Source organism: Dermochelys coriacea, chromosome 6, assembly GCF_009764565.3.
Source record: "Dermochelys coriacea isolate rDerCor1 chromosome 6, rDerCor1.pri.v4, whole genome shotgun sequence".
NCBI lineage: Eukaryota > Metazoa > Chordata > Testudines > Dermochelyidae > Dermochelys > Dermochelys coriacea.
Genome location: NC_050073.1, coordinates 4,113,681 through 4,140,858, shown reverse-complemented (window position 1 = coordinate 4,140,858; position 27,178 = coordinate 4,113,681). Strand labels below are relative to the sequence as shown.

Sequence of the window (27,178 nt, the reverse complement as noted above, 5' to 3'; positions counted from 1 at the left end):
ATGCAGCCACCTCCCAGGTGAGTACAGGGGCTGGTTAGCCGTCATCCAGCAACGCAACTTAGAAGTGAATCCGACACCAGTGTAAACCCATCCCACTCCCTGCTCCCCCCAAACCCCACTCCTCACGGCTGGTAGTAACTGGGCCGTGTCAGCATGACTGGGGCACCTGGGCAGAGTTCATGACTGGGTGACGTCATTGTGATGTAACTCTGGGGGGGGGGTCTTTGGTAACTCCCGTAATTAGCGGCATTGTGTAATGCTGTGGTGGGAAAGGTGGTCGCTGGGTGATGTCGCCAAGGCAACAGTGACTGTGAACTGACTTAGCAGTGAGCGTGGTGACCAGCTGACATTGCCATGGAGACAGTGGCTGTGCGATGATATTGGAAGAGATAGAGGTAACTAGGTGATGTTGCAATGGCGATATCGACTATGCACTGCCATAGCAGGGCCTGTGGCAACTGGATGACTTCAGCATGGCAACCTTGACTGCACACTGCCATAGCAGGGAGTGTGGTAACCAGGTGATGTCCTTGTGTCACTCCCCTGTCCCCTCTGGGAAACGAGTGCTGGGTCCTGGGGTCCCGTCTGCCCTATGGGAGTTCCCTGCCCTGGCAGGAACTTTCTTTGCATATCCATGGGGGAGCAGGCCCTGGCTCTCCCGCTCTGCGGCTCTACTCAGGAGAGCCCAGTGACCCCACCCCTCTCTTGTGCCCAAGTGTGCGGCCCCACATACACCAGGCCCGTGAGGAGAATATGTACATCAAAGGCTTCTGCTTCCTCCTGGACCAGAGCCTCCAACAGCTCCGGCACATCCTGGACAGTCTGCCAGGTGAGGGGCAGTCCAGGAAGTGGGGAACCAGCACATAGGGGACACGTGGGGGGGCATATCTGCCAGCGGGGGAGGAGGAGGAATGAGGCTAGTTGGTCTGATCTGGGGCAGCAGGGAGGGGACCCAGCTAGATGGGTCCATGGGCCTGTTCCCAGGTGGCAGGGAGGGGGCGGGATACCAGGTTAGATGGGCAGATGTCTTGGCAGTTTTGATGTTTCTTGGCTCATCTAGCTGAATTTCTCTGTGTAACACGCACCTTCCCCATTCCCCAGAGTGCCCCAAACACCCCACAGACATCGTATTCCTCATCGACGGCTCAGGCAGCATTAATTCCAATGACTTTGGAAGGATGAAGACGTTTATCATCGAGGTCATAAGGCGTTTCCGTGGCACCGACACGCTGGTAACTGGCACCCGCTGATTCCAGACCCTTGAACCACCGGCATCCCCTGCCTCTGGCAGGCAGGGCAGCGTCAGAGGGTGCTAAGCTGCAGGGAGCAGGGTGGGGGCTCATACAGGGCCCTTTCCCCTCACAGTTGTGTTGACCCCAATGACCCAGCATCTCTGCTATTCTGACCCACTCTTACTCCAACCTGCCCTGTTCCCCATCTTGTCTCCCAGTTTGCCCTCATGCAGTTCTCCAGCACTTTCCAGGAGCACTTTGACTTCAACCAGTTCGAGAGCACCCGCGACATAGATTCACTCGTCAGTCAAGTTGGACAGCTCAGAGACTACACCTACACAGCCAGTGCCATCAGGAAAGTGGTGTAGGTACCTCCTCTTCCCCTACAAGCTCTTTCCCTCCCACCCCACAGATGTGGAGGTGAAAGAACTAACCCCCCTGCCTGTGCCCCATTTCCAGGAAGCAGCAGTTCGTCTCATGGAAAGGATCCCGGGATGCAGCTACCAAGATTCTCATAGTGGTAACAGATGGTATGAAAAATGACAACACTCAATACTCAGAAGTGATTCCACAGGCAGAGAGAGCTGGGATCATCCACTATGCCATCAGGGTGAGATCTATCTATCATAATATTCACCTACAGAATCAGAGATTTGTTGGGACATTGCAAGTTCTAACTCCAGCACACACAGACAGGACTTCCTGCTAGCCCATCCAGGTCAGATTCAACAACATAATAGCAAACAAGATAACAAGTTAACACTAAGATAAAGATATAGCACCATCTATTTCTGGAGGTGGTCTGCACTAATCATTTCAACTTCTCCCTCTTTTAGTTTACATTTTTATTTAACTGTAACTTCTAGGAATCCATGTAATCTGCCATCCACACAGGTTTCTGTGTTCATTTGCCCCTTGCCTGCTATATTCAGCCATGCAGACATCATTTGTAGTTGGATCTAAATGACAGGGAGTGCAGGGTTCATGTCCTCCTAGGTCAGGCCTATCTATTGTGGACAGACTGTCTGTTGAAGATGGCAGGGGGCTGAGGTCCTAAAAACACTCTGGCAATTCCACCTCCACAACTGGCTCCCATTATGATCCACAGGAACCTGCTGGGGTATCTCCAAATTCCCTTCTACATCCCTCCGGAAAAACAGTTGAGCAGCGTCTGGGTTTGCCCTCCCATTTTCTTCAATGAATCTGTTGGACAGCTCTCGGTGCATTACAAAGGGGCAAACTCTTGTGTCTTCTATGAGCACAGACAAGTTGTTTAGTTTCTTAATCATGGCGTAAGGTCCCCTCCAAAAAACAGGAAGTTGGGTTTTTTCGTTTTTTTTAATCCAGCCTGATTTTTCCAGGTGTGTAGCCACAATGTATCTCCTTTGTGGATGGACATGAAATTTTCCTGACATCTTGTGCCTGGCATACTCACCTCCGGCTCTCCTGTTCCTCCACCTTATGGCATGCTGTCCACAGCTCACTGAGATCAGACTCCATCACATCACCCACCTGTGTAGGTACAGGGGGCCTTCTGCTTGCTTGCTGCCTGGACAGGAAGTCACTGACTTGCAGAGTCCAAAAACAATCTCTGTGATAAGGCACCTCCTTCTCCTCGCTCAGCATTTCTCCCTCTGTTGGTGCGGGGGCCTGGAGTGAATCAGTCCTGCTCTGGAGGGTTTGGATTCCTGACTTTGGTTTATTTCCCAGTATTTACAAGGCAGGCCTCAGGGTAGGTCCCAGTAGTTCTCGTAAGTGAAATAAGAACAGCAAACTCATAGCACAGAAAGGAAACCCGTTTCCTGCCCCCTCGCCGGTTACTGCCTTATCATGCTGGCTTCGGGTTGCCAGTCGTTGACTTGGTGGTTTTCCCTACAGGGAGGAGAGCCACATCCCACCCAGGAGGAGCCTTTCCTCCCTGCCACCACTAACCCTGCTGCGACTTGCTTCTCACCCCTCCTCCCTGTCTCTCACCAGAACTGGGGGTTTTAATGGCGGCCGTTAAATTGGACTCAGGTGCCTGTAGTTAACCTGGGATAACCTCTTTTCAGTTCATAGGGAAAAGGGCCTTCCCCATGCTGGGGCTGATACACCTGCCTCCCACCACTCTCCTGTAGCCATCAGGTTGGACTCTTTCACATATCCCCCCTCCCCTGCTCTATGCTATGGGGTTGGTCTACTTGGGCCGAGAAGCAGCGTATTCTTGTCAGGTCTTCCCTGTAGCCGGGCCTGACGCCAGCCCTATGTTGCACCTGGAAGCAGAAGGGCTGTTGCGCCAAGAACCATCTTGTTACCCTGGCATTTTGTATTTTGTTCCAGTGCATCCATTTCAGGGGACCATGGCCTGTAATGATGATAAACATCCAGCCGAGCAGGAAATACCAGAGGGTTTCCTTGGCCCGTTTTCCGCAAGGCACTTCTTCTCCACTAGGGCGCACTTTCCTTCTCTGTGAAGGAGTTTCCTACTAAGATAGCAGACTGAATGCTTCATCTCCTACTGTTTGAGACAGTATGGCTTCCCCACCCTTCTCCGGAGGCATCCATCTCAAAGTCTGTGGCTACTAGCATTGGGTTACCCACCAACACCACCTTTTGATTCTGGGCCAAGATTTTAGTCTCTAGTCTTTTAGTAGGGCAATTTAGTATGCGTGGACTCCTTGTTCAGAGGAAGCTAGATTTCTTCTGCTGTCTGCAGTGGTTGATAAATAATAGTCACCAATTTAACTCCTGCAATACAAATCTTCCCCTTCAACTGTTCTCCGTGGATCAGACTTATTTCAGATCCTGAGTCTAACAGCCTTGTGGTTTTCCAGCTGTCGTCTCCAGACGCATGGTAACAGGTATCAGGGCAGTTCTTCACAAGGGCCATGCTAGTAGATGCTGCTGATGGACCTACTGCATCAACAACTTCCAGTTTCCCTGGTGTGGCTTCTATCTGCCTGGACAATTCCATCTCCGGTGCCTTTCCCCCTGCATTGCCTGCAAATGCCATCCGGTCTGGGACCCACCTGGGAAATCATCTCTCTTGTCTGACCCACAGGAGGCTGAGAATTAACAGCTGATACTTTTAAGGAAACCCTAATTTTTGCTTCCACATTTTGAACTCTGTGGGTAATCTGGTCCACAGGTTTATCTGGCTTATCCAGCAGGTTAGGAAGTTCTCCCTTTAAACCATTTATAAACTGGCATTTCACACATTTTTCTCATGGCATAGCACTGGGCATATGCCCCTCTCTGCATTGCCACTCCCAGATTTCGAGAAACAGGGTCTGCTTCCCTCTAGCCATCTCCCAGATAGGGTGATGAAGGGTAAACTCTGTCAAACCATCTATGCAATACACACAAATAACTGTGCAGGATTCCCCCTCCAGCCTCCTCCTCGTTTACCATTCCTTCCGGTATTTCAAAAGGGCCAATCCCCCCTCAGAGCAGTAGAGAAGCTTTTGCATATTTGTCTGTAAGACCCTGAGCCGCACTGGGAAGCTGATGGTAAAATGCTTTGGCATCACCATCCAAGAGCACTGCTAGGTATTGAACTGCTTTCTCATCTGTCTAGTCATTCATGGCGAGCAACAACTCAGCGTCTGTCAAGGGCTCAAAGATTCCGGTCTCATCTGCGTGCCCAGTACATTTCTTCTCAGGCAAAAGTGCTTTGTGCCATCTTGAAGCTCCTGCCACCAATTGTAACACTTGCTTACAGAAGCACAGAGACTTATTGGGACACTGCAAATATCAACACCAGCACACACAGGCAGGATTGAACCTCCAGTTCCCCTCCCCACCCCATCAGAGCATTCAACAACATAATGACATACAAGACAACAATGTAACACTAAGATAAAGGTCTAGCACCATCTACTGGTGGAGGTGCTGTCTACACTAATTATCTATCCCCATACACCCCTCTTTCTCTCTCTCTCTCTGTCTCTCTCTCAGGTTCATACCAGCCTCCCTAATTCAAGAAAAATGAAGTGTATTTTTAACAATGAAGAATCTCCCTGGAGGAAGCCCAGCACACCTGGCATAAGCGCCAGAGAGGGAACAGAAAGGGAACCGAATCAGGAAACAAAAAGAGGCTGGTTGGAGTGGGGTTCATGTGTAATTATTTAGTTCCATGGTCTCCAGGGGGAAGCTGGGCCTAGAAGCCTGGTCCTGTAACCTCTGAGAAGATATGAGCTAAAGGGAGATGCTCCCCAAGCCTTGTAATAGAGCAGTAATAGGTATTTTATACTGTCCCTGCACTGCAAGCACTAGGGGATGACAAAACAGACACGTGTGCATGCAACGACATTGGTGGGTGTTTGCCCAGGGCTCTTGGCGGTGACTTACTCTGGTGACTGTGAAATGCTCAGGGAGATTAGAGAGGCTATAAAAACAGAAAACTCAGTAATAATGGGGGATTTCAACTATCCCCATATTAACCAGGTACATGTCACCTCAGGACAATATGCAGAGATAAAGTTTGTAAACACCATAAATGACTTATTGGAGCAGCTAGACCTGGAATCCCCAAAGGGGTCACCTAGTGAAATTAACAGGCAGCAGGTTTAAAACAAATGAAAGGAAGTGCTTCTTCACACAACACACAGTCAACCCGTGGAACTCATTGCCAGGGGATGTTGTGAAGGCTAAAAGTATAACTGGGTTCAAAAAAGAATTAGATAAATTCATGGAGGATAAATCCTCAAAGGCTGTTAGCCAAGCTGGTCAGGGATGCTACTCCATGCTCTGGGTGTCCCTAAGCCTCTGACTGCCAGTTGCTGGGATGGCACAACAGGATGGATCACTTCTGATTCTCTCTGAAGCATCTGGCAATGGCCACTGTTAGAAGACGGGATACTGAGCTAGATGGACCATTAGTCTGACCCAGTCTGGCCATGCTTTTGTTCTTCTGTTTCTGTTCCCTGGTCTCTCCTGCACCTTTGCCTCATGAAGGTCAGCCAGGCCATCTCCCACTATAGTGCCCAGCAGGAGCTCCGTGACATCGCCTCTAATCCCACTGACGAGCACATCTTCCGGGTGAATGACTTTGACGCCCTCCAGGGCATCCAGAACCAGCTGCAGGAGAAGATCTTTGCCATTGAAGGTACTGGACCAGGGAGAAGCACTTCACTTGCCGTGGGGCTGTGTAAACAGGTTCCCGGGGTAGCAGTGGGCCAGGGAGCTGCTGGGATCCTGTATCGCAAAGGGACCCAGGAGCTATCTGTCCAAAGAGTCCATTCTGTGCTCCATCACCAGAGTATCTGAGCTCCAGGGTGAAGTGCTAGCAACTCTGGCTGATCCTGTAATGTACTTCTCAGGGGGCCAAATTAATTCATGTGCATTGATCAGTGGGGCTGTGGCTCAGCAGGGAATGGGACATGGCACCTTTCCCCTCTAGATCTCGGGCTCCAATCCAGCCCCAGGGCAGGGGACTGGCTTGCTCAGGGGGCCAGGGAATGAGACATGGGGCCTTTCCCTTTCAGGAGCACTGGGTTGGCTCATGGGGGTAGGGATGGGACACAAGGCTTTTCTAGGGATGATCTCTCCTGTGTCTGTCTGTCTGTCTCTCCCCCCAGGCACCCAGTCCCAGAGCGGCAGCTCCTTCCAGCTGGAGATGTCTCAGGATGGATTCAGCTCCCTGCTGTCCCCTGTGAGTGATGCCTGGCCCTGGTGCTTGTCCCACACCACCATGTGCAGGGGCCCTGATGGATTTTCCTGGATAGAGTCTGGCTGGTTTAATGCCTGGACGGGAGAGACCACTTCATTGTAGTCCACAGTAGTAATAGGTTATTTAATTTTGCAGTCAGTGCTGGCCCCAATGCCCCAGTGTGGTGCTAGGGGGCACTGTGCTGAGGGAAGTGGGGCAGGGGCTCCATAGGGGATGCTCCCCCTTTGCAGTCAGTGCTGGCCAAATGCAGCATGGTTGTGGGGGGGAGAGGGCTGTGCTGTAGTATGTGACTCAGTCTACTAATTGTTTCTCTCTTGCTATATTTTGCTGTGCTGTCTGATTTGTGCAATCCATTCCCTTTGCCGTGCGTGTCGGTTTAGGACGGGCCTGTGCTGGGAGCGGTGGGAGCCTATGACTGGTCCGGTGGGATATACTTGCATGGGACCAGTGGGGAGCCGAGCTTCATCAACGTATCCAGAACCTCTGGGGACATGAAAGATGCTTACCTTGGTAAGAATAGCCTGAGAGAAATCTTTGAGCACAACTCTAGCCCAGTGTTCCTATCAGGTAGTTTACAAGCTGCTGTGCCCCACCCCGGATGTGGCTGCATCTCAGTGCTGGGGGAGGGATCCCTGTACAAACAATCCCCGCCCCCCGCCCCAGAGGCAGCTGCATCTCAGCACTGGGTGAAGGATCCATGCATGAACAGTGCCCGTGCCCCACCCCAGGGGCAGCTAACACAGTGGTGCTGGGCAAAGGATCTCTGTATAAACAGCCCCCGTACGCCACTCCAGAGATGGTGCATTTCAGTATCAGTGGTGGGACTCCCGTGAGATCACCCCTCCCATTAAGATTCCCCCCCTTCCCAGAAGCAGATGCATCTCACTAACAAGTGAAATATATCAGTTTATAAAGCTTTTATGTTCCTTCTTGATGACAGATGAGCTGCAGTCATTTTTTATTGTAATAACTATTATCATCATAGCACTGTAGTTATTGTAATGACTGTTGTCATTTTCTCATTGTAATTTTTCATATTTTATTATCACTTTAATGTTGATAAATGCAAAGTAATGCACACCGGAAAGGATAATCCCAACAATACATATAAAATGATGGGGTCTAAATTAGCTGTGACCACTCAAGAAAGAGATCTTGGCGCCATTGTGGAGAGTTCTCTGAAAACATCCACTCAATGTGAAGCGGCAGTCAAAAAAGCGAACAGAACGCTGGGAATCATTAAGAAAGGGATAGATAATAGGACAGAAAATATCATGTTGCCTCTATATAAATCCATGGTACGCCCATATCTTGAATATTGTATGCAGATGTGGTCACCCCATCTCAAAAAAGATATATTGGAATTGGAAAAGGGCAACAAAAATGATTAGGGGTATGGAACGGCTTCCACATGAGGAGAGATTAATAAGAGTGGGACTTTTCAGCTTGGAAAAGAGATGGCTAAGGGGAGATATGATTGAGGTCTATAAAATCATGACTGGTGTAGAAAAAGTAGATAAAAAAGTGTTGTTTACTACTTCTCATAACACAGGAACTGGGAGTTACCAAATGAAATTAATAGGCAGCAGGTTTAAAACAAACAAAAGGAAGTATTTTTTCCTACAACGCACAGTCAACTTGTGGAACTCCTTGCCAGAGGATGTTGTGAAGGCCAAGACCATAACAGGGTTCAAAAAAGAACTAGATAAATTCATGGAGGACAGGTCCATCAATGGTTATTAGCCAGGATGGGCAGGAATGATGTCCCTAGCCTTTGTTTGCCAGAAGCTGGGAATGAGCGACAGGCGATGGATCACTTGATGATCACCTGTTCTGTTCATTCCCTCTGGGGCACCTGGCACTGGACGCTGTTGGAAGACAGGATACTGGCTTAGGTGGACCTTTGGTCTGACCCAGTAGGGCTGTTCTTATGTTCTTATTACCGCACTTACATTAAGATTTGTCAATATTTTATCTTTGTAGCATTTATTTTGTTGGTCATTCTTGCTATTATAACTGACATCCTTATTTTTACATGACCATTTAGATCACAGCCCTGGGGAGTTCGTTAAAAATTGGTGCCTCATTTCTGATTGGAATTTGTCTGGTTTCAACTTCCAGCCACTTGTTACTTGTTTTGCCTTTCTCTGCTAGATCAAAGAGCCCTTTTGTACCCAGTGTTTTCTCCCATGAAAGTTTGTTTACACGGAATCCAATCACTTCTCCTTCTTTCTGACAAGCTAAACAGACTGAGCTCTTTAACTCTCTCACTCTCAGACATTTTCCCCAGCCCCTGAATCATTTTTATGGCTCTTCTCTGCACCCTCTCTAATTTTTCAACGTCATTCTTAAAATGTGGACAACAGACTGGGACACCGTGTTCCAGTATCGGTATATGGGGGAATCACCTCTCTGCTCCTACTCTTTTCTCTCCTCTTTATATATACATCCAAGGGTCGCATTAGTTCTTTTGGCTGCAGCGTTGCTGTGGGAGCTCATGTTCCCTTGTGACCCCTAAATCCTTTTCAGAGTCAATGCTTTCCAAGACACAGTTCCCCGCTGTGCACATATGGCCTGCATGGCTTGTTCCTAAATGGACGACCTTGCATTTGGTTTTGTTTGAATGGGTCCACCTTATCAACCCATCCAGATGCTCTGTATGACTGCCCTGTCCTCATCATTATTCACCACTCTGTCAATCTTTGTGTCATCCGCAAATTTTGTCAGCAGTGGTTTTTGGATTTACTTCCCAGTCATTGATGAAAATGTTGAACAGCGTCAGGCCTTGAAATGATCCCTGTGGAATTTCCCTGACGTTCCAAGATTTATTCAAAATTAACATTAGTGGGTTAGTCCAGTGGGTTTCAAACTTTTTTTCTGGCGACCCAGTTGAAGAAAGTTGTTGATGCCCGTGACTCAACGGAGCTGGGGATGAGGGGCTTGGGGTGCGGAAGGGGCTCAGGGCTGGGGCAGAGGGTTGGAGTGCAGGAGAGGGTCAGGGCTCTGGACTGGGGGTGCAGGCTCTGAGGTGGGACCAATGATGAGGAGTTTGGGGTGCAGGAAAGGGCTCCCGGTTGGGGGGAGGCTCAGGGCTGGGACAGGCAATTGGGGCATGAGGTTGGGGCATGGGCTTACCGCAGGCGGCTCCCAGTCAGCAGCACAGTGGGGTTGCTAAGGCAGGCTTCTTGCCTGTCCTGGCACCGCAGACTCCCCAGAAGAGGCCAGCAGCACATCCCGCTTCTAGGTCGAGCTGTGCAAGCGGCTCCACGCGGCTCTCGCCCGCGGACACCCCCCCACCCCAGCTCCCATTGGCCGGGAACCACTGTGGAGCCGGTGCTCAGGGTGGGCCCCCCTCCCCGCCTGGGAGCAGGACCTATTGCTGGCCGCTTCCAGGGTGCAGTGCGGTGTCAGAACAGGTAGTGACTAGCTTGTCCTAGCCGGGCAGCACCACCGACAGGACTTTTAATGGCCCGGTTAGAAGATGTTGGTGTGTAATATTTAGAAACTCTAATGATGTTGCACTACTGGGTGCATGAGGCCGTCAGCATATGTATCCCAGATGGAAGTCCATTGTGATAATACCATTTTACGATGCACAGCTCATTAAGGAGCAAGATGTGCTACGGTTTACTGTGGAATGCTGTGTGCAGTTTGCGGGGCCCACAATTCAAGCAGGGTGTCGATACATTGGAGAGGGGATCAGAGAAGAGAGACGAGAATGATTAAAGGATCCAATAAACTGCCTTATAGCAAGAGACTCAAGAAGCTCAATCTATTTAGCTCAATAAAGAGAAGGTTAACGAGTGACTAGATCAGAGTCTATAAGTGTCTACACGGGGAACAGAATTTTAATAATTGGCCCTTCAATCTAGCAGAGAAAAGTCTACCATGATCCAATGGCTGGAAGTTGAAGCTAGACATACTCAGACTGGAAATAAGGTTTAACATTTTTAATGGTGAAGGTAATTATCCACTGGAACAATTTACCAAGGCTCATGGATTCTCCATCACTGACAATTTAAAAATCCAGACTGGATGTTTTTCTAAAAGCTCTGCTCTAGGAATGATTTCGGGGCAGTTCTCTGGCCTGTGTTACACAGGTGGTCAGATGAGATGATCACAATGGTCCCTTCTGGCCTTGGAATCTATGAATCTGTGTTTAATTCAGGGTCTGTAACAGACCCCCCCACACACTAGTGCCCCTCTCCCACATTGATCCGAATTCCTTCCTGGCATGGGTGGCAGGTATCATAAGCCAGGGCAGGCTAAGCTTCTCCTGACCCAGGCCATGGCCCTGCCCATATTGCACCCCGAGGCCCGACCCCTCTCTCTACCTGAAGCCGGCAGGGCACCAGTGGCTCAGCTCCAGTCGCTGGCCCTGAACTCGGACCTGCTGGTGGCCTGGGACAGCACTTGGGCCAGTCGTGGGGGGCGGGGAGGGCCAGTGGCTTGGCTCAGTGCTCAGGGAGGGCTGGTGGCTCGACCCAGCGGCTTAGCCCAGTGCTGGGGCCACCTCGGTGTGGAGGGGGGGACCGCGGCTCGGCCTGGCACTGGGGCCAGCTCAGTGCAGAGGGGGGGCCACGGCTAGGCCTGGCACTGGGGCTAACCTGGGGCTGGTGGGAGGCTGGCGACTCAGCCTGGCACTGGGGCCGGCCTGGTGCTCATGGGAGCCAACCCGGTGTTTGGAGCTCCGGCAGGTGGGGCCTCGGGTGGAAGAGGGAGGACGAGCTAGCCTCCCCGAAGCAGGGGTTCACCCCTCGCCCACGCTTCCAGGCCCTGCTGTTCTGAGTTATCTGTGCTCTGAAAAAGGCAGTGGTTTCTTTCATGTCGAGTCTTTCATGTTGAGTGCCACCCTTCACCTCGTTTACCCACTCTGGGTTGGAACCAGGGATTTTCGCCTCGCAGCCAAACGAATCGTCCCACCAGGTTCCAGTAATGGCAATGCCACCTGAGATTTTTCTCGTGAATGAGAATTTCCAGTCCCCTCTTGCTTGTTGCCCAGAGTGCTAGCATCTCGATAGAAGCATTTAAAAACGTCTTTTCTTTGCCACCTCAGTACAATACGTCCCTGACATCTTGAGCTGAAGGGATATCTTCAGATCTGGGGCTTGGATCCCATCAGATGGCATGCTAAGCAAGGATGCCCCCAATGCCCCAGTGGGGCACTAGGGATGCTGTGCTTCAAGGGCATGGGGCATGGGTCTCACTAGGGGGCGCTCTCCTCTCACAAGTGAGTGCTGGCCCCAACGCCCCAGTGAGGCACTAGGGTGCTGTGCTGCATGGAGTGGGGTGGGGGGGTCTCATTCCCTCTCAGCCAGTGTGGACCCCATTTGCTGCCTTTAGCACTCTCTCCATGGGGGGCTCCTGATACCCACCCCCAATGCAGGCTCAGCAGGGCTCATGATCCAGCCCTTATACTGCTGTAAGGCTGTGTGAGGCCCTGTGTCAGGAAATGTCTCCTCCCCCCACTCACCCTTGTGTGTCACTTGTCTCTTGCAGGTTATTCAGTTCAGGTCATCACATCCCAGGGGCGGAGCAGCTATGTGGTTGGGGCCCCTCGCTACAATCACATTGGCAAAGTCATCCTATTCAGGCAAGATGTCAAGCCTGGAGGATGGCAGATGGAAACCGAGGTGCCAGGAGAGCAGGTAAGGGGAGGGCATGGGGAGTGATGGGCAGAGAGGGAGGCAAGGAAGTTTGCAATATTTCCACAACATGTAACATTTTGTGTTCACATCTAAGCTGTAGGCAGCACCGGGAGGTTTCAGTCAGAGACACTCAGGCAATGGATAAATGCTACTGGTGTAGATAAGTGCACCACAGCTAACAATCAGCATGATGATGATCATTTATTTATTTGTTTTGAGGTAGTGCCTAGGAACACTATGGACTAGCTCAAGTTACAGACCAGAACCCCATTGTGCAAAGCACTGTACAAACACAGGCTACAAAGATGGTTGCTGCCCCCAAAGAGCTGACAGTCTCATAGCCTATATGTTCATTAGATGATTGATCCAGACAGAGAGGGGAAACATTTAACTCGTGCAAACACAGTAGCTTAAATAATGGCACCACAGTTAGCAGGAAGCACCTCTCTCACATACAGCTTCTTGTGTGCTCAGGCAAACAGAACAGGAAAGATGATTTCAGCCTAGTAGACTCCATGAATAAACTTCACTTGTACAAACACGGTGACTAAAAAGAACTGAACCACAGTGAACAATCAGCATTTCTCCAAGACCTAAGCTCCTATACATTCAATGGGACAGAAGACTGACAGCAAGAGCACCACCCGCTGTGTGTAAAGGGAGGGTGATGCTGGGGACGGAATGAACATGGGGATTGAATCCTGCTCCCAGCAGCTTGTGGGCAGGGGGCAGGTCCCAGTGGGATAAGAAGGAGGAAGTGACTAAACTGAAGGAGTGACTTATCTGCCCCTCTAGGTTGGCTCGTATTTCGGGGGTACACTGTGCGCTGTGGACCTCAACGGAGATGGGAACACGGACCTGGTTCTGATCGGAGCCCCCACGTACCATACACCCCTGAATGGAGGGCGTGTCTATATCTGCCTGATTAACCAGCAGGTAGGAGAGGGGAAGAATTGGGGTTTGTGATGTAGCTGGACAGATTTAGGGCTGGGATCCCCTTAAATGGCTTGCTAGGCAGAGCTCCAGTCCAGGGCTAAGGGGTGCTCTGCTGCAGGGAGCAGGGTCGGGGGCTGAGTTGCTCTCTCCTCGCAGTCAGTGCTGACCCCAATGCCCCAGTGTGGCACTAGGGGGTGCTGTGCTGCAGGGAGCAGGGAAGAGTCTCTGTAGGGAAGAGATGGGCAAACGACAGCCCGTGGGCCACATCCGGCCCGCGGGACCATGCGGCCCGGCCCCTGAGCTCCTGGCCCAGGAGGCTAGACCCCATCCCCTCCCCTGCTGTCTCCCCTCCCCCACAGCCTCAGCTCGCTGCCAGCGCAATGCTCTGGGTGGCAAGGCTACAGAGCCAGGCCTGACCCGATGCTCTGTGCTGCGCGGCTTCCTGTCCTGGTGCAGCTGCGCTGTCAGCCACCAGTGCTCCAGGCCGAGCGGTAAGGGGGCAGGGAGCCAGGGCGGGGGGGGGAGGGTTGGATAGATGGCAGAAGAGTTCAGGGTGTGGATGGGTTCGGGGCGGTCAGAGGGCGGGGAACATGGGGATTGAATGGGGGCAGGGGTCCTGGGGGGGCAGTCAGGAAGGAGGGGGGGGTTGGATGGGGTGGTGGGGGGCAGTTAGGGGTGGAAGGTCCGGGGGCAGTCGGGGCAGGGAGCAGGGGGGTGGATGGGGCAGGAGTCCCGGAGGGCCATCAAGGGGCGAGAAACAGGGGGGGTCGGATAGGGGGCAGGGGCTGGGCCATGCCTGGCTATTTGGGGAGGCACAGCCTCCCCTAACCGGCCCTCCATACAATTTCAGAAACCCGATGTGGCTCTCAGGCCAAAAGGTTTGCCCGCCCCTGCTGTAGGGGGTCCTGATCCTTTCACCCTTTGACTCTTTGGATGGGGCCTGCAGGGAGCGATGCGGATCTGCACCAAGTCACTGCAGGGGCATACGGGGCAGGCATTCGGGCGCTTCGGGGCCAGCATGTCCGAAATCGGGGACATCAGCGGGGATGGACAGATGGACGTGGCCATTGGGGCCCCATCGCGGGGCCTTGTACATCTTCCATGGGGAGAAGAGAGGGCTTAATCCCCAGTACAGACAGGTGAGCCCAGCTCCTGTGGGGAGGGGTCAACACAGAGCCCTGAAGTGACACCATGGGGCCCCACAGCCCCCAAGTGCTCATTAGCCTGTAGCAGCCGCTTTTCCTTTCCTCACCCTCTGCTGCCCCCTAGTGCCCATTATACAGTACAGCCGCCCCTTTCCCACCCCTTACTGCTCTCTCTGCCCCACAGCGCATCGGGGGGTCACAGTTTCCCAGCAGGCTGCACTACTTTGGCAGGCCGTCAGTGGCGGGACAGACCTGACGGGGGACGGACTGCCAGACATCGCGGTGGGGGCACGAGGGCAGGTCCTGCTGCTGAGGTGAGTTACTCTGTGTTGTTGCACGGCTCCACATGGCAGTCACAGATATCACCAGTGTGTGTGTGTGTGTGTGTGTGTGTGTGAGTGTGTGTGTGTGTGTTTGCTGCCCCTGCTGGAGAACAGCAAGGGCATAAACCTCAAATTGGCTGTGTGCTCTATCATTAGATTTCACCAGCCAAGTTAGAAGTATGAATTCCTCAGGCACTATAACAACCTCATCATGGCATCCCAGACAGCCCCTTCAGGTACTCTGGTCTATCTTTCCACCCATGTAAGCCTGCCTTTATGATAGATGGTCCCTTATACCAAAAACCACAACAATATTCCAGTTAGTCCCTTCCTCAAAGGACCGGTCACTTACTCCAGAACAATTGTATGTCAGATCTCAAACCTAAGACAATGCTGGTATCCAGTCCTGTAATAAACTAGCTAAAGATTTAGTAACTAAGAAAAAGATTACAGACTTAGATTGCAAAAGATAAGAGAATCTTCTGTAATAAGCAAACTCCATATGTCCTTTAGGGCTAACCCAGGCTAAGCACCTGGGGGTCTTTTGCCTAGTGATTCTCACCCCTTTAGAGTCCAAGTGACACAAAGAAAACAAGCTTCTCCTTGTCAGGGATTTGTATCCCCTTCTCCCCAGAGCCCACACAGATGGGACAAGTTCATGCGTAGGGTTACTCTTCCTAGAGGGGGTGAGAAATGCAGTTAACCAAATCTCTGTTCTTCCATGTCGCACAATGGCTCATTTGGTTTCAATGGCCTTCTGCTTCGGCAGGAGCTAACCCCTTCTGTAGGAAGCCAGCCTTTGCATTAGAGAAGTCTCCCTCCCTGTTTGCTGGGTTAAAGGGTTACAGAGATTTAAAAGGCAAAGGCTCCCTGGAGTGCTGTGAGCACATCCAGGCTGGATGGGAGGCTCTGCGGAGGGAGGGGGCCTGGCCCATTGCAGAGAGCAGGTGGGTGATGGTTCTGCCCCCCCCCGGCAGGTCCCGGCCGGTGCTTAGAGTCGGGGTCTCCATCTGCTTCCACAATTCCCACCTCAGCCTTCAACTGCCAGGGGCAGGAGCAGCTCAACACGAAGGCCAGCAGAGCAAAGGTCTGCTTCACCATCATTAAGAGCACCAGGGACAGCCTAGGTCAGACCAAACTCACCCCCCTCTTCCCTCCGCCCTGAGCCAGCCAGTCCCCTGCCCTGGGGATGGATCAGAACCAGTGCTCCCTACAGGGGAAAGACCCCATGTCCCATTTCCCCTTGAAGTTCCCACTCTCAGTCTCTCTCTGCTCCTTGTTTCCCCTCCCATGTAGGCGACAAGATCTCCAGCACTATCCAGTACAGCCTGGCCCTGGACCCCGGGCGGATGAAGATCCGAGCCGCCTTTAACTCCACCGGCCCCGTCCTGAGCAGGAAGCTGCCACTCAACATTGAGACGAAATGTGAGACGTACCAGATAATGTTACCTGACATGTCTCTCTGTCTCCCCAGCTGTGCCCAGAGGACACTGTGACCCCCATCACCCTGCGCCTCAACTACACCCTGACGGGGGAGCCCATCTCTACCACTAGCAACCTCAAACCCATCCTGAGCAAGGACTCCACGATGGTGTCTGCAGGCTTGGTAAGCTGCCAGAGTCAGGCCCTGCGGCGGGTCTGCTGCAAGGATCGAACCAGTGACCGCAGGGTTTGAAAGCAAGAGTCTGGAAAATTCAGAGGCAGCAGCAGCCTCCTAAACCCCTTTACACAGCGCAGCACTAGAAAGAGACAGAGATGGATGCTGAGTTTGCCTTGGCGATGGACCATCTCCGCTCAGTGGGAATTTCTCCTCAAAACTCCCAAAATATCCATGTCTAAAAAAATTGAAAAATTTTCATCAAAAATCAAAATGTATTTTGGCCATAGCCCCCTAGAGGGGAAAGTCCCCATGCCCTGTTCCCCATCCCTCTGAGCCAGCCAGTTCCCCTGCCCTGATGCTTTATCAAAGCTGGAGCCTCCTAGAGGGGAAAGGCCCCCTGTCCTGTTGCCCATCCTCCATGAGTCAACCAGTCCCCCTGCCCTGGCACCCCTAGAATTGTGATACTGCTGCTTGCCAGAGGGGGAGGCAGAAGAGGGATTGTGTGGGCGGGGCAGGGGGCAGGGCTGATGATGATGTGACAGGATCCCGGGGGTGCAGGTTGGGACTGTGGGACTGTTGTGCCCCCTTAACACTCCAGCCTGGGCTGTCTCTCACAATGCTGTGCTAGTGACCAGCAGCAAACCCCTCCAGGTGCTGTGATCACTCAGCACAACTGCATGCGGAGCCCCACACCCAGCTACATTGCACGAACGCTCCCAGACCCACTCACGAATCACACAGAGAAAGGCACCAGACAAATCCCCCCAGCTCCCAGCCTTGCACCTCAGGAATATACCGCCTTGCACTGCTCAAGATGAGCAATGCAAGTTTATTAATTGGTTCACCACTTCATCAATGGAAAGTGGACATACACCAGCCTTTGTAACCTGAGCAGGTTTACTAAGCACTTCAGGCAAACTCACTGGTAAAGCTAAACAGTTAAACAAATTCATTGACTACAAAAGATAGATTTTAAGTGATTATAAGTGCTAGGCAAAAAGTCAGTTACCAAAAAAAAAGGAAATATAAGCACGGAGTCTAAACTCTCCACTCTTTTTGACTGGGCAACATCTAGTTTAAGCAGTTTTTCTCACCCCACTGGATATTGCAATTCATAGGACACAGGTTTCACCCTTGAAACCTGGGCCAGTCTCCTCTGTTGGCGTCTTCAGTCTTCGGAGTGTCCTTGTTGCTTGCAGCGTAGGTGGGGGCAGGAGAAAGGCCCAGCATGGGGCCCCTGTGTTCAGTTTTACACCCTTAGTCCCATGTACTTGGAGAACACAAGTGCAGGCATATCCGGTGGGTGTTGCTGAGTCCCCAGGCAAGGTTGAGCAATTCCCCTGGTGTGGCCTTATGCAAGTGAGTCATTAAATTGTAACTCCTCTCCTGGACAATGGCTGGTGATGTGTGTTTAGCACCCACCCGGGCATTGGTTACCTCCCTTATAATTGTCTCTGGAGAGCTAGTATCTGGACAGTTCCCAAACTTACAGCATGTTTTACTAACAACCATACAACACAATTCTTATAACTTCATATGCATTAACGATATGCATATATGGATAAAAAATGACTTTCAGCAATTCATAACTTTTCCCGTGATACCTCACACAGCCTGCTTTATATGCAAGCTCACAATTCTATATACATGAGGAAGGGTGCTCCCCCAAGATGTAGAATATCACAGATGGGTTTAGCTGTCCCCCAGTGCAGGGTCCCTGGGTCCCTGCGGTGTCACTCTGACAGGTGGTGCTTCAGCCCTCTCCCTACCCATGCTGATCCTGCTCTCCTGGGTCTCCCCCCAGCTCCCGTTTCAGAAAGACTGTGGCACAGATGGCCGCTGCAATGACCAGTTAGAAATCTCCTTCAATTTCTCTGGGTAAGTCACCGAATCCTCCTCCCCAAAACAGCTACCACAGTGGGACCCGTCCGGCATGATCACACCTTGGATCTTCAACATCCAGCTGGAGATCTTGCCAAATTTCCAGTGCTGATGGATCCTGTGTCGGGGGCACTGCTGTGGGTAAGACTGCAGCACTGGGTTCCCTGGCTGTGCACTGTTATGGGAAGCTCGCAGAAGTGGAGTTCCCCACTGGGCACTGTTATAGGAAGTTCTCAGTGCTGGGATCCCCGGCTGGGCACTGCTAGAAGAAGTTCACAGAGCTGCCAGGGCACTGCCCCGAGGCAGCTCACCCCTTTCTCCCCCCCTTAGCTTGAGCACCCTTGTGGTGGAGGTCACCCCTGAACTCAACACCACCGTCTCCATCCAGAACTACGGGGAGAATTCCTACGGCACCATAGTGGGATTCTTCTACCCGGCCACGCTGTCCTATCGTCGGGTCCTGCTGCTCTAGGTACCCCAGTGCTCACCAGGCATGAGAGGCAGGCTCAGGAGAGAGCGCTGGGCTGCAGGGGGCAGGCAGGGGACTCGGTGGGGGTCGCTGTGCTGCAGGGTGTGGGCAGGGGGCTCAGCAGGGAGGCACTGGGCTGCAGGGAGGGGATGAGGGGCTCAGCAGGGGGCACTGGGATGCAGGGAGGGGATGAGGGGTTCAGCAGGGGGCGCTGGGCTGCAGGGGGCAGGCAGGGGATTCAGCAGGGGGTGCTGGGCTGCAGGGAGCAGGCAGGGGGCTCAGCAGAGGGCGCTGGGCTGCAGGGAGGGGATGGGGGGCTCAGCAGGGGGCACTATGCTGCAGGAGGGAGGCGGAGGCTCAGCAGAGGGTCTGTGGGCCCCGTCTCTCACTGGCTGGTCTCCTGTGCTCAGTCTAACAGGAGTTCATGATCAAAGGAAGCATCAGCTTCCAAAGGGTCTCCCAGGTACGAGAGCTGCTACTGCTTCCCAGCCCCAGGCGAGAGATCCCCCTGATATTAACATCCCCCATGCCTCATCCCAGAGGTGGCTGCATCTCAGAGCTGGGCAAGGGATTGCTCCTGTGTGAATGGCCTGTAAATTGCTCTGGGTCCCTCTGGGATGACGCTCCAGCCTGGTTTGTGTCATTTCCAGTCAGGGACGGTGAATTTCTCTGTTCCAGACTCAGCAGCAGAAAGTGAGTGTGGTGAGCGAGGCCCGGATTGAATACGAGGAGAAGAAATACACCCAGAAGGAGGGATTTGTCCAGCGCCAGGTACCAGAGTGACTGCGCCCGGGATAGAGAGAGCATTGGCTAGTGGTTAGAGCTGGGAGCCAGGACTCGGGTCCTGTCCCTGCTCTGGGAGGAAGTGGGGTCTGGGGATTTAGAGCAGTGGCGGGTGATAGTGCCAGGACTCCTGGGTCCCCATCTCACAGCTCCTCTCCCCCAGGTGCAGATGGTGGTGGAGCGCTCCGAGGTCTATAACTACCTGACCATCATTGTGGGCAGCAGTGTGGGGGGCCTGATCCTGCTGGTTCTCATCACCGCAGCCCTCTACAAGGTGAGGTGGGCAGGGCTTGAACCCCTCCCCCACAGCCCATCACCCTGGAGGCGGGGCCTGTGGCTCTCCCAGGTGGTGGGGGAGGGACAAGAATCTTTACTTCATAGGTTCCCGCAGCCCATCCCTCCTGATCCACCGCCATGAGCGTGTGTCTGTCTGTCTCTCACCGTCTCCCCTCTTTGTCTCCTTCCAGTTCGGCTTCTTCAAGCCCAGTACAAGCAGATGATGGAGGACACTGTGGAGGGCGAGGGGCCAGGCCCGACCCAGAGCACCTCCACTGGCAACCCCCCTGCTTCTGATGTCTCCAAACAATAGCCCCCCATTCACCAACGCCCCCAGCTTGGCCTCCCTCTGCGCTGCTCCAGGTTCACCTCCGCCCGCTTATGTTGCTACCTCCAAGATGCAGAAACACTGACCACTGTCCACCCTCCCATCACAAAATGCATCCTTGTGCCAACTAGAGCCAATCGTTACTCAAATTAGGCTTGGCCAAATTCTACTGATCTTTTATAATTTTGATGGAGAATTATTCAACATAATTATCCTGAAAGCAGCCTGAGCGACACTGGCATTATCACAAGTTTTATGCACATTAAGGGGAGACTCTAATAAGTTCTCCCGCAACAATTTTTGTTCGTTGTCTAGCTGCACATTTTGATTATCGATGGAAATAATGTATCATTGGTTTGTGCGTGTGTGTGTGCGGTGAAACTAGTGTTTGCTGACAATTACCCCCTGCCCACTTCCCCATCTAATTCACTACTTCTGCAGAGAGAGAGGAAGTATTTGCTGGACACAGAGGAAGGTGGCCAAACCTACACGGTTTGGTCAGGAAGGCTGCTGAAAGCATGTTGTGAGACACTTTGGTTGAATCTGATACAGTTTTGTTAAGTTAGGCACTAGGAAACATTTCATCTTTTATTTTCTTTGTAACCATTTCTGACTTTTATGCCTCATTACTTGGACTCTCTTGAAATCTCTCTATGTGATTTATAAACTTGTTTTATTGTTTTATGTAATCCAGCATGTTTGAATAGAAGTGTCTGGGTAATTCCATTGGGGGTGACAAATTGTATGCATAGCATACTCTTAAAAGAATAATGGACTTAATATAATTTGTAGTGTCCAGGAGAGGGCAGTACAGGACATAGCTTTCTGGGACAAAATCTAAGACTGGGGATGTATTGGGGTTACCCTGCTGTATAACCCAGGCTGGTGAGAGCCAGAGTGTAACCCAGGTGTGGCTGGCAGGCTGCAGTTACACACAGACACTCAGGGTGTGACTGGCGTGCTCTTAGGCTGTTTGTGAGCGGCCCAGCTGGGAGCTATTTCATCAAGGCTTTGTAAGGCACCCTAGATTGCAGAGCTGCTCATTAGTCTTGCATACCACAGATGCATAAATAGGGGTATCTCAAGCAGGAGTAAAGGGGTTCTATTCCCTCTGTGTTTGGCACTGGTGTGACTGCTGTTGGAATGCTGGGTCCATTTCTGATGCCTAAAACTCAAGAAAGATATTTCTGAATTGGAGAGGGGTCAGAGAAGAGCCATGAGAATGATTAAAAAACATGCCTAATACTGATCGACTCAAAGAGCTCAATATATTTAGCTTAATAAAGAGAAGATTAAGGGGTGACTTGATTACCCTTAACACACAGCTGTCACAATATTTAGCCAAACAGTGTTTTGTAAGGCATGATATAAGAACTAGTGACATACCGGCCATGGATATCATTGCGTGATGTACATGTGGGCCCTGTACAACTGGGATTCTCTGAATGTTACCAACCTCTCCCATATTAGTGTCATCTGCAAATTTTATAAGCATTCTCTCCACTCATTTATCCAAGTCATTAACAAAAACACTGACTAGTACCAGACCCAGGACTGACTCCTGTGGGACCCCACTAGATATGCCCTCCCAGCTGGACAGCAAAGCATTGATAACTACTCTTTGAGTACAGTCTTTCTACTAGTTATACACCCACGTTATAGTAATTTCATCTAGACCACATTTCCCCAGCTTGCTTATGAGACTGTCATGTGGGACTGTGTCAAAAGCCTTATTAAAATCAGGATATATTGCATCTACTGCTTTCCCTTTATCCGGTAAGCCAATAACCCTGTTAAGAAGGAAATTAGGTTTGTTTGGCATGATTTGTTCTTGACAAATCCAGGATGGCTATTCCTTATAATCCTATTATCCTTCAGATGCTTCAGAATAGGCTGTTTAATAATTTATTCAAGTATCTTTCAGGTCTATACTTCTCTGGATTGTCCTTATTCCTCTTTTTATAGATAGGTACAATATTTGCCCTTTTCCAATCCTCCAGGATCTCTCCCATCCTCCAAAAGTTCTCAAAGATAATCATGAATGGCTCAGAGATCTCTTCAGCCATTTTTAAAGTATTCTAGGATGAATTTCATTGGGCCCTGCCGATTTGACTATGTCTAATTTATCCAAGTATTTTTTAACCTGCTCTTTCCCTATTTTGGCTTGCATTCCTCCCCCTTTGTTCTTAATATTATAGAATCATAGAATATCAGGGTTGGAAGGGACCTCAGGAGATCATCTAGTCCAACCCCCTGCTCAAAGCAGGACCAATCCCCAATTTTTGCCCCAGATCCCAAATGGCCCCCTCAAGGATTGAATTCACAACCCTGAATTTAGCAGGCCAGTGCTCAAGCCACTGAGCTATCTTGTGTTCAGTATCTGGTTTGGTCTTTTTAGTGAAGACTGAAGCAAAAGAGTTTGCTTACCAGCCTGTAATTGCCAGGATCTCCTCTAGAGCCTTTCTAAAAAACGACAATTCACAGTTCTGCAATTTCATATTTGAGTTCCTTCAGCTGGTCCTGGTGACTTATTGCTGTCTAACTTATCAATTTGTTCCAAAACCTCTTCTACTGACATGTCAATCTGGGACAGTTCCTCAGATTTATTACCTAAAAAGAATGACTCAGGTGTGGGAATCTCCTTCACATCCTCTGCAGGACTGCCATACGCCTTACACCCCTAAGAGAAGGGAGACGACCCTGAGTCGCAGGTACAGGATGTGGTGCAGAGCAGGTTCAGCTCTGGGGATCTGCAGCAGCATGGAGACATCTGCTCCATTCCCTGGCTCAGACTCAACTGGGTTAGAGGCTCCGCCTTTTATACTTCCTGTCTCAGCCCTTATCTTCCTGCTGGAGGGGCAAACCTGGCCTAGCACCACCCACCAGGGATCAGAGAGCAGCTCCTCCCTCCTCCAGCTCAGTGGGAGGCCACTACACCCCCATTTCTATCCCATTAGCCGTAACCCACACACCGTTGTGCACCTTCCCACACCAATAGTGTGCCCTTTAATGTCATTCAGGTCTTTTCTTTGTCTCCCTGAGATCCAGACTCCCATCCAGGAGACTTTGAGCTTAAAACCACATGTCACGGAGTATGGGGGAGTCAGGGCCCTGCACCCCCCACTTCCTGCAATTCACTGTGACTCTCAGCCAGCCAGTAAAACAGAAGGTTTATTAAATGACAGGAACACAGTCCAAAACAGAGCTTGTACGTACAGGCAACAGGATGCCCTCAGTCAGGTCCATCTTTGGGGGCAGGGAGCCTAGATCCTGGCCTTGGGTCTCCCTCCATTTCCCCAGCCAGCTCCAAACTGAAACCCCCTCCAGCAGTCTCAGCCAGCCACATCCCCCGACTCCGACTCCTCCAGCCTTTGTCCAGTTTCCAGGGTAGAAGGTGTCACCTGGCCCCAGCCCTCTCCTGGGCTCAGGTTACATGCTTAGGTACCAACCCTCAAGTGAAGCCACCCCCTGATATCCCATCATCAATGCAGACAGTACCAGTAAAACTCCCATGCAAGATTCCCAGGTCAATCCTCCCCACTCCCTACTCCGTCACACCATGACATTAGTAGTCTCCGGCATGCACCTCGTTTCTATATATTCCATCTCACCACATCTTCTGGAGAGAAGATTACCATCCCGATCACACTTTTTAATTATCCTAAGATCCATGCCGACTCCCCTTGGCCTGTATTCTCTGGGTCCCAGGAGCTCCTGTTTCAAATCCAGTCTCACATGTTGCATTTCTTTCCTTATGTCGTCGTATTTTCTTCAAATTCTCTGTCTCCCTTTTAAATTTGCTCTGAAAAGGGTCTTCCATCCCAGAAATACCATTCTCTGACATCGGGCTAGCCTGCCTGCCCCACAAAATACCCAGCGTCTCCAAGGTTACAAGGCAACGACACATTTGCAGCCATGTTGTGGACACACCACAACTGCCCTGTCTAGTCCCTCACCAGCAAGAAGTTTTATAGCAGCCTCCTTAAAGCCTAGGAAGGAAATTTCTGGATTCTGTCTTAGTCACAGCCTTAATTCCCTCAGTAAAGTATCATCATATAACACCTCAACAAATTTGTCCTTCAACATTTTATCCATATATTGGGCTTCATGTGGTTCTAACTTTTCTATTGCTTGCAAAGCCTCTTGTAATCCCAATGCGTATCCCCTTAGTCTCTCGGCTGGACTCTGTATTCTGGAGAACTTCTTCAGTTCTGACAAGGTGTGAGTGTCAAACATACCGCCTAGCCTTCTAAATATCTGTTCTATGCTCCCTTTTTCATTTTCTGGCCACCTTGGCACGTCCCTCCTGGCTCTCTACTTGCCCCAGCAGATTCTCTATTTCCTGTCGTTCCAGCAGTTCATGTGATCTAAACATTGGCTGACGCGTTGTCTTAAATTCCCCAAATGAAACAGCAGTACTTTCATAATTTTCTCCAGGAGATCTAGGAACTGGAGTGCTCCAAAGAAATAAGGCATGGTTGGGGTATCTGCACAAGTGGAAATTGTGTCCCCTGGTTGACCTTCCTCCTGCATTCTCTCCTGACTGACTCGTGTTCTTTTAAGATGGTCAGCTCCTGCTTTGGACTCTGCCTATCCTGTTCATGGTGCTATTTTGCAGTGACCTGGCTAGGTCAGGCTATGCTAACTGTGAGGCGAGGCAGTGGCAAACCAAGACAAAAAGGATCATTTTAAATTTTTAGAACTTTAAAAGGGAACCACCCAAAATTGCACCAGGAGGATAAATAATACAGAACATTACCAAGTACTTACTACTTATAATAATAAACTATAGGTTACCAGTGTCGTCAGTTTGGGGTGCGTGTTTGTCCTCTTCATGTGCTGTCCTGGCTCTGTGCATGTAGCTGGCTCGGCAGACCTCAATGGAACTGCCCGGAAAGACTACAGGTTCTGTTCAGTGACGATGGTGCTCAGCCAGCTTTATTGTCCAGCTCAATGGTTATGGGAACACTAACACATGTATGGTCATCACAATGGACCAGCTCAATCAGCAGTAGGACTTTCTGCTGCCGCCGAGGCTGGACAAAGGGTTATGGCGAGGTACCCCAACATTTATAGACTGAGACAAACAATCTGCAATAAACAACTTAGGTATCACCTGACATGTTTCGTGATGTGGTTGTTACCTCCCCTGGTACCTTGATCCTGATGCTTCAGACAGAACATCCCTATTCATCACTTCCGTCAAATCATCTTATCGTGTGCTAGGTTGGGGTGTACTTGTGCTAACCCGCTGGAACGTGTTTCCATAGTTGCTATGTTTGAGCAATGTCAGCTGTACCTGGGCCAAGTTCATGTACTGGACAATGAACATGCAGGCAAGCGTCTGCTTTTTAACAGAGCCTGATCTTTGCTCATAGCACAATTTTTGCTGACTTTTTGGTTCAGGCCTCAAGCCTTGTGCCAGTCCCTGTGCTCCAGTCTCTCTCTTTCTACTACACCCCCTTCCCCATCCTCCCTGAGCCCCCCTGCCCTGGGGCTGGATTGGTGCTGGTGCCCCCTAGAGGGGAAAGGCCCCCTGTCTCCTTCTTGCCCCCATTAACACCCCGTCTCTCTCCCGGCCCAGCCCCAGCTGGCTCAGTGCACCAGTGAGGTGGGAACGCCCAGTTCGAAGGACTTTGTGAAGCAGATGAGTGAGTGCCCCCTGCTGATGAGTGCAGCCTGGTGCGGGTCCCAGCAGCCCCTTCCCCTCCGCACTAACAAAGACAACAAGCTGGGGGACTGGGCTGGGGGAGGAACCCCTTCTACAGACAGACCCAGACCCTCATTGCCATGTTGAGCCCCTGCACGCCCCCTGCCTCAGCCGGAGTTATCCTTCCACCCCCAGGACTGCTCCGTGGCCACCTGGAAGAAGATCCGGTACAGAATTGCATCCCTAGAAATGCAGCAGCTTCTGGAGTTCATGATCAAAGGGAACGTCAGCTTCCAGTGGGTCTCCCGGGTATGAGACCTGCCTCTGCCTCCTGGCACCGGGTGAGGAATTCCCATGTGAACAGCCCCCATGCCTCATCCCAGAGGTGGCTGCATCTCAGCGCTGGATGAGGGATCCCATTGCTCTGGGTCCCTCTGGGATGAAGCTCTGGGCTGGATTGTGTCATTTCTGATCAGGGATGGTTAATTTTTCTGTTCCAGACCCAGCAACAGAAAGATAGTCATGTGAGCGAGGCCTGGATTGAATACGAGGAGAAGAAATATACCCAGAAGGAGGGATTCATCGAGCGCCAGGTACCACAGTGACTGTGCGCAGGATAGAGAGAGCATTGGCTAGTGGTTAGAGCTGGGAGCCAGGACTCCTGGGTTCTATCCTAGCTCTGGGAGGGGAGTGGGGTCTAGTGGTTACAGGGAGGGGGGGTTGTGGCTTGTACGAGGACTCCTAGGTCCCTGTCTCACCACACATCTCTTCTCCCACAGGTGCAGACAGTGATGGAGTGCTTCATGGTCTATACTATCAGCCCTTCATCCTGGGAGGAATGGGGAGGGGCCTATTCCTGCTAGCTGATATCATTGTTGCCCTCTCCAAAGGGAGGGGTCTAGGCCTTGGACTTCTGCCTCACAACCATCGCTGTGGGTTTGCTGCCTGTTGTTGTCAGTGTGCGTGTGCGTTCTCTCCGTGTGCTGTCCCAGTGCCGCAGATAGTCGGCCCAGCAGACCTCGATAGTGCTACCCAGAAAGACCACAGACTCGGTTTGATGGTGAAGGCACTTGGCCAGGTTTATTGTCAATGAAGCATGATCCTAGTGCCCTCTAGACTCTACAGGAGCACTGACACATGTACACCTGTGACAAAGGTGGATAGAAAGCTAGCTAGATCATCGGGCTCAACAGGTAGTGATCAATGGCTCCATGTCTAGTTGGCAGCGGTATCAAGTGGAGTGCCCCAAGTATTGGT

General features: G+C 51.3%; 2 protein-coding genes across 2 annotated transcripts; both read left to right on the top strand.

The window, feature by feature from the left end:
* LOC119856560 (integrin alpha-X-like) lies at positions 1-27,178 on the top strand. The gene is given in 27 exon segments (XM_038404203.2): positions 1-17; positions 717-829; positions 1,102-1,232; positions 1,451-1,596; positions 1,692-1,842; positions 6,168-6,318; positions 6,791-6,864; positions 7,263-7,392; positions 12,382-12,530; positions 13,326-13,466; positions 14,413-14,546; positions 14,548-14,605; positions 14,796-14,838; positions 14,841-14,925; positions 15,912-15,950; positions 15,952-16,061; positions 16,231-16,406; positions 16,409-16,540; positions 18,339-18,412; positions 18,746-18,880; positions 19,425-19,476; positions 19,563-19,655; positions 19,831-19,941; positions 25,856-25,945; positions 26,117-26,230; positions 26,422-26,514; positions 26,701-27,178. Coding segments are annotated over 27 exon segments (2,826 nt in total). The 3' UTR covers positions 26,785-27,178.
* On the top strand, positions 19,308-21,785 carry LOC122460775 (integrin alpha-D-like). The gene is made up of 4 exons (XM_043517341.1): positions 19,308-19,347; positions 19,563-19,655; positions 19,831-19,941; positions 20,135-21,785. The coding sequence occupies exons 1-4, from the start codon at positions 19,309-19,311 to the stop codon at positions 20,165-20,167; spliced, it is 276 nt and encodes a 91-aa protein (XP_043373276.1). The 5' UTR covers position 19,308; the 3' UTR covers positions 20,168-21,785.

Bases quoted from the DNA above. Each gene is read 5' to 3' on its own strand.
- LOC122460775 (XM_043517341.1), top strand. From the start codon at position 19,309: ATGATCAAAGGAAGCATCAGCTTCCAAAGGGTCTCCCAG. The intron at 19,656-19,830 runs GTACCAGAGTGA...CCTCTCCCCCAG, and splicing joins AGGGATTTGTCCAGCGCCAG to GTGCAGATGGTGGTGGAGCG. The intron at 19,942-20,134 runs GTGAGGTGGGCA...GTCTCCTTCCAG, and splicing joins TCACCGCAGCCCTCTACAAG to TTCGGCTTCTTCAAGCCCAG.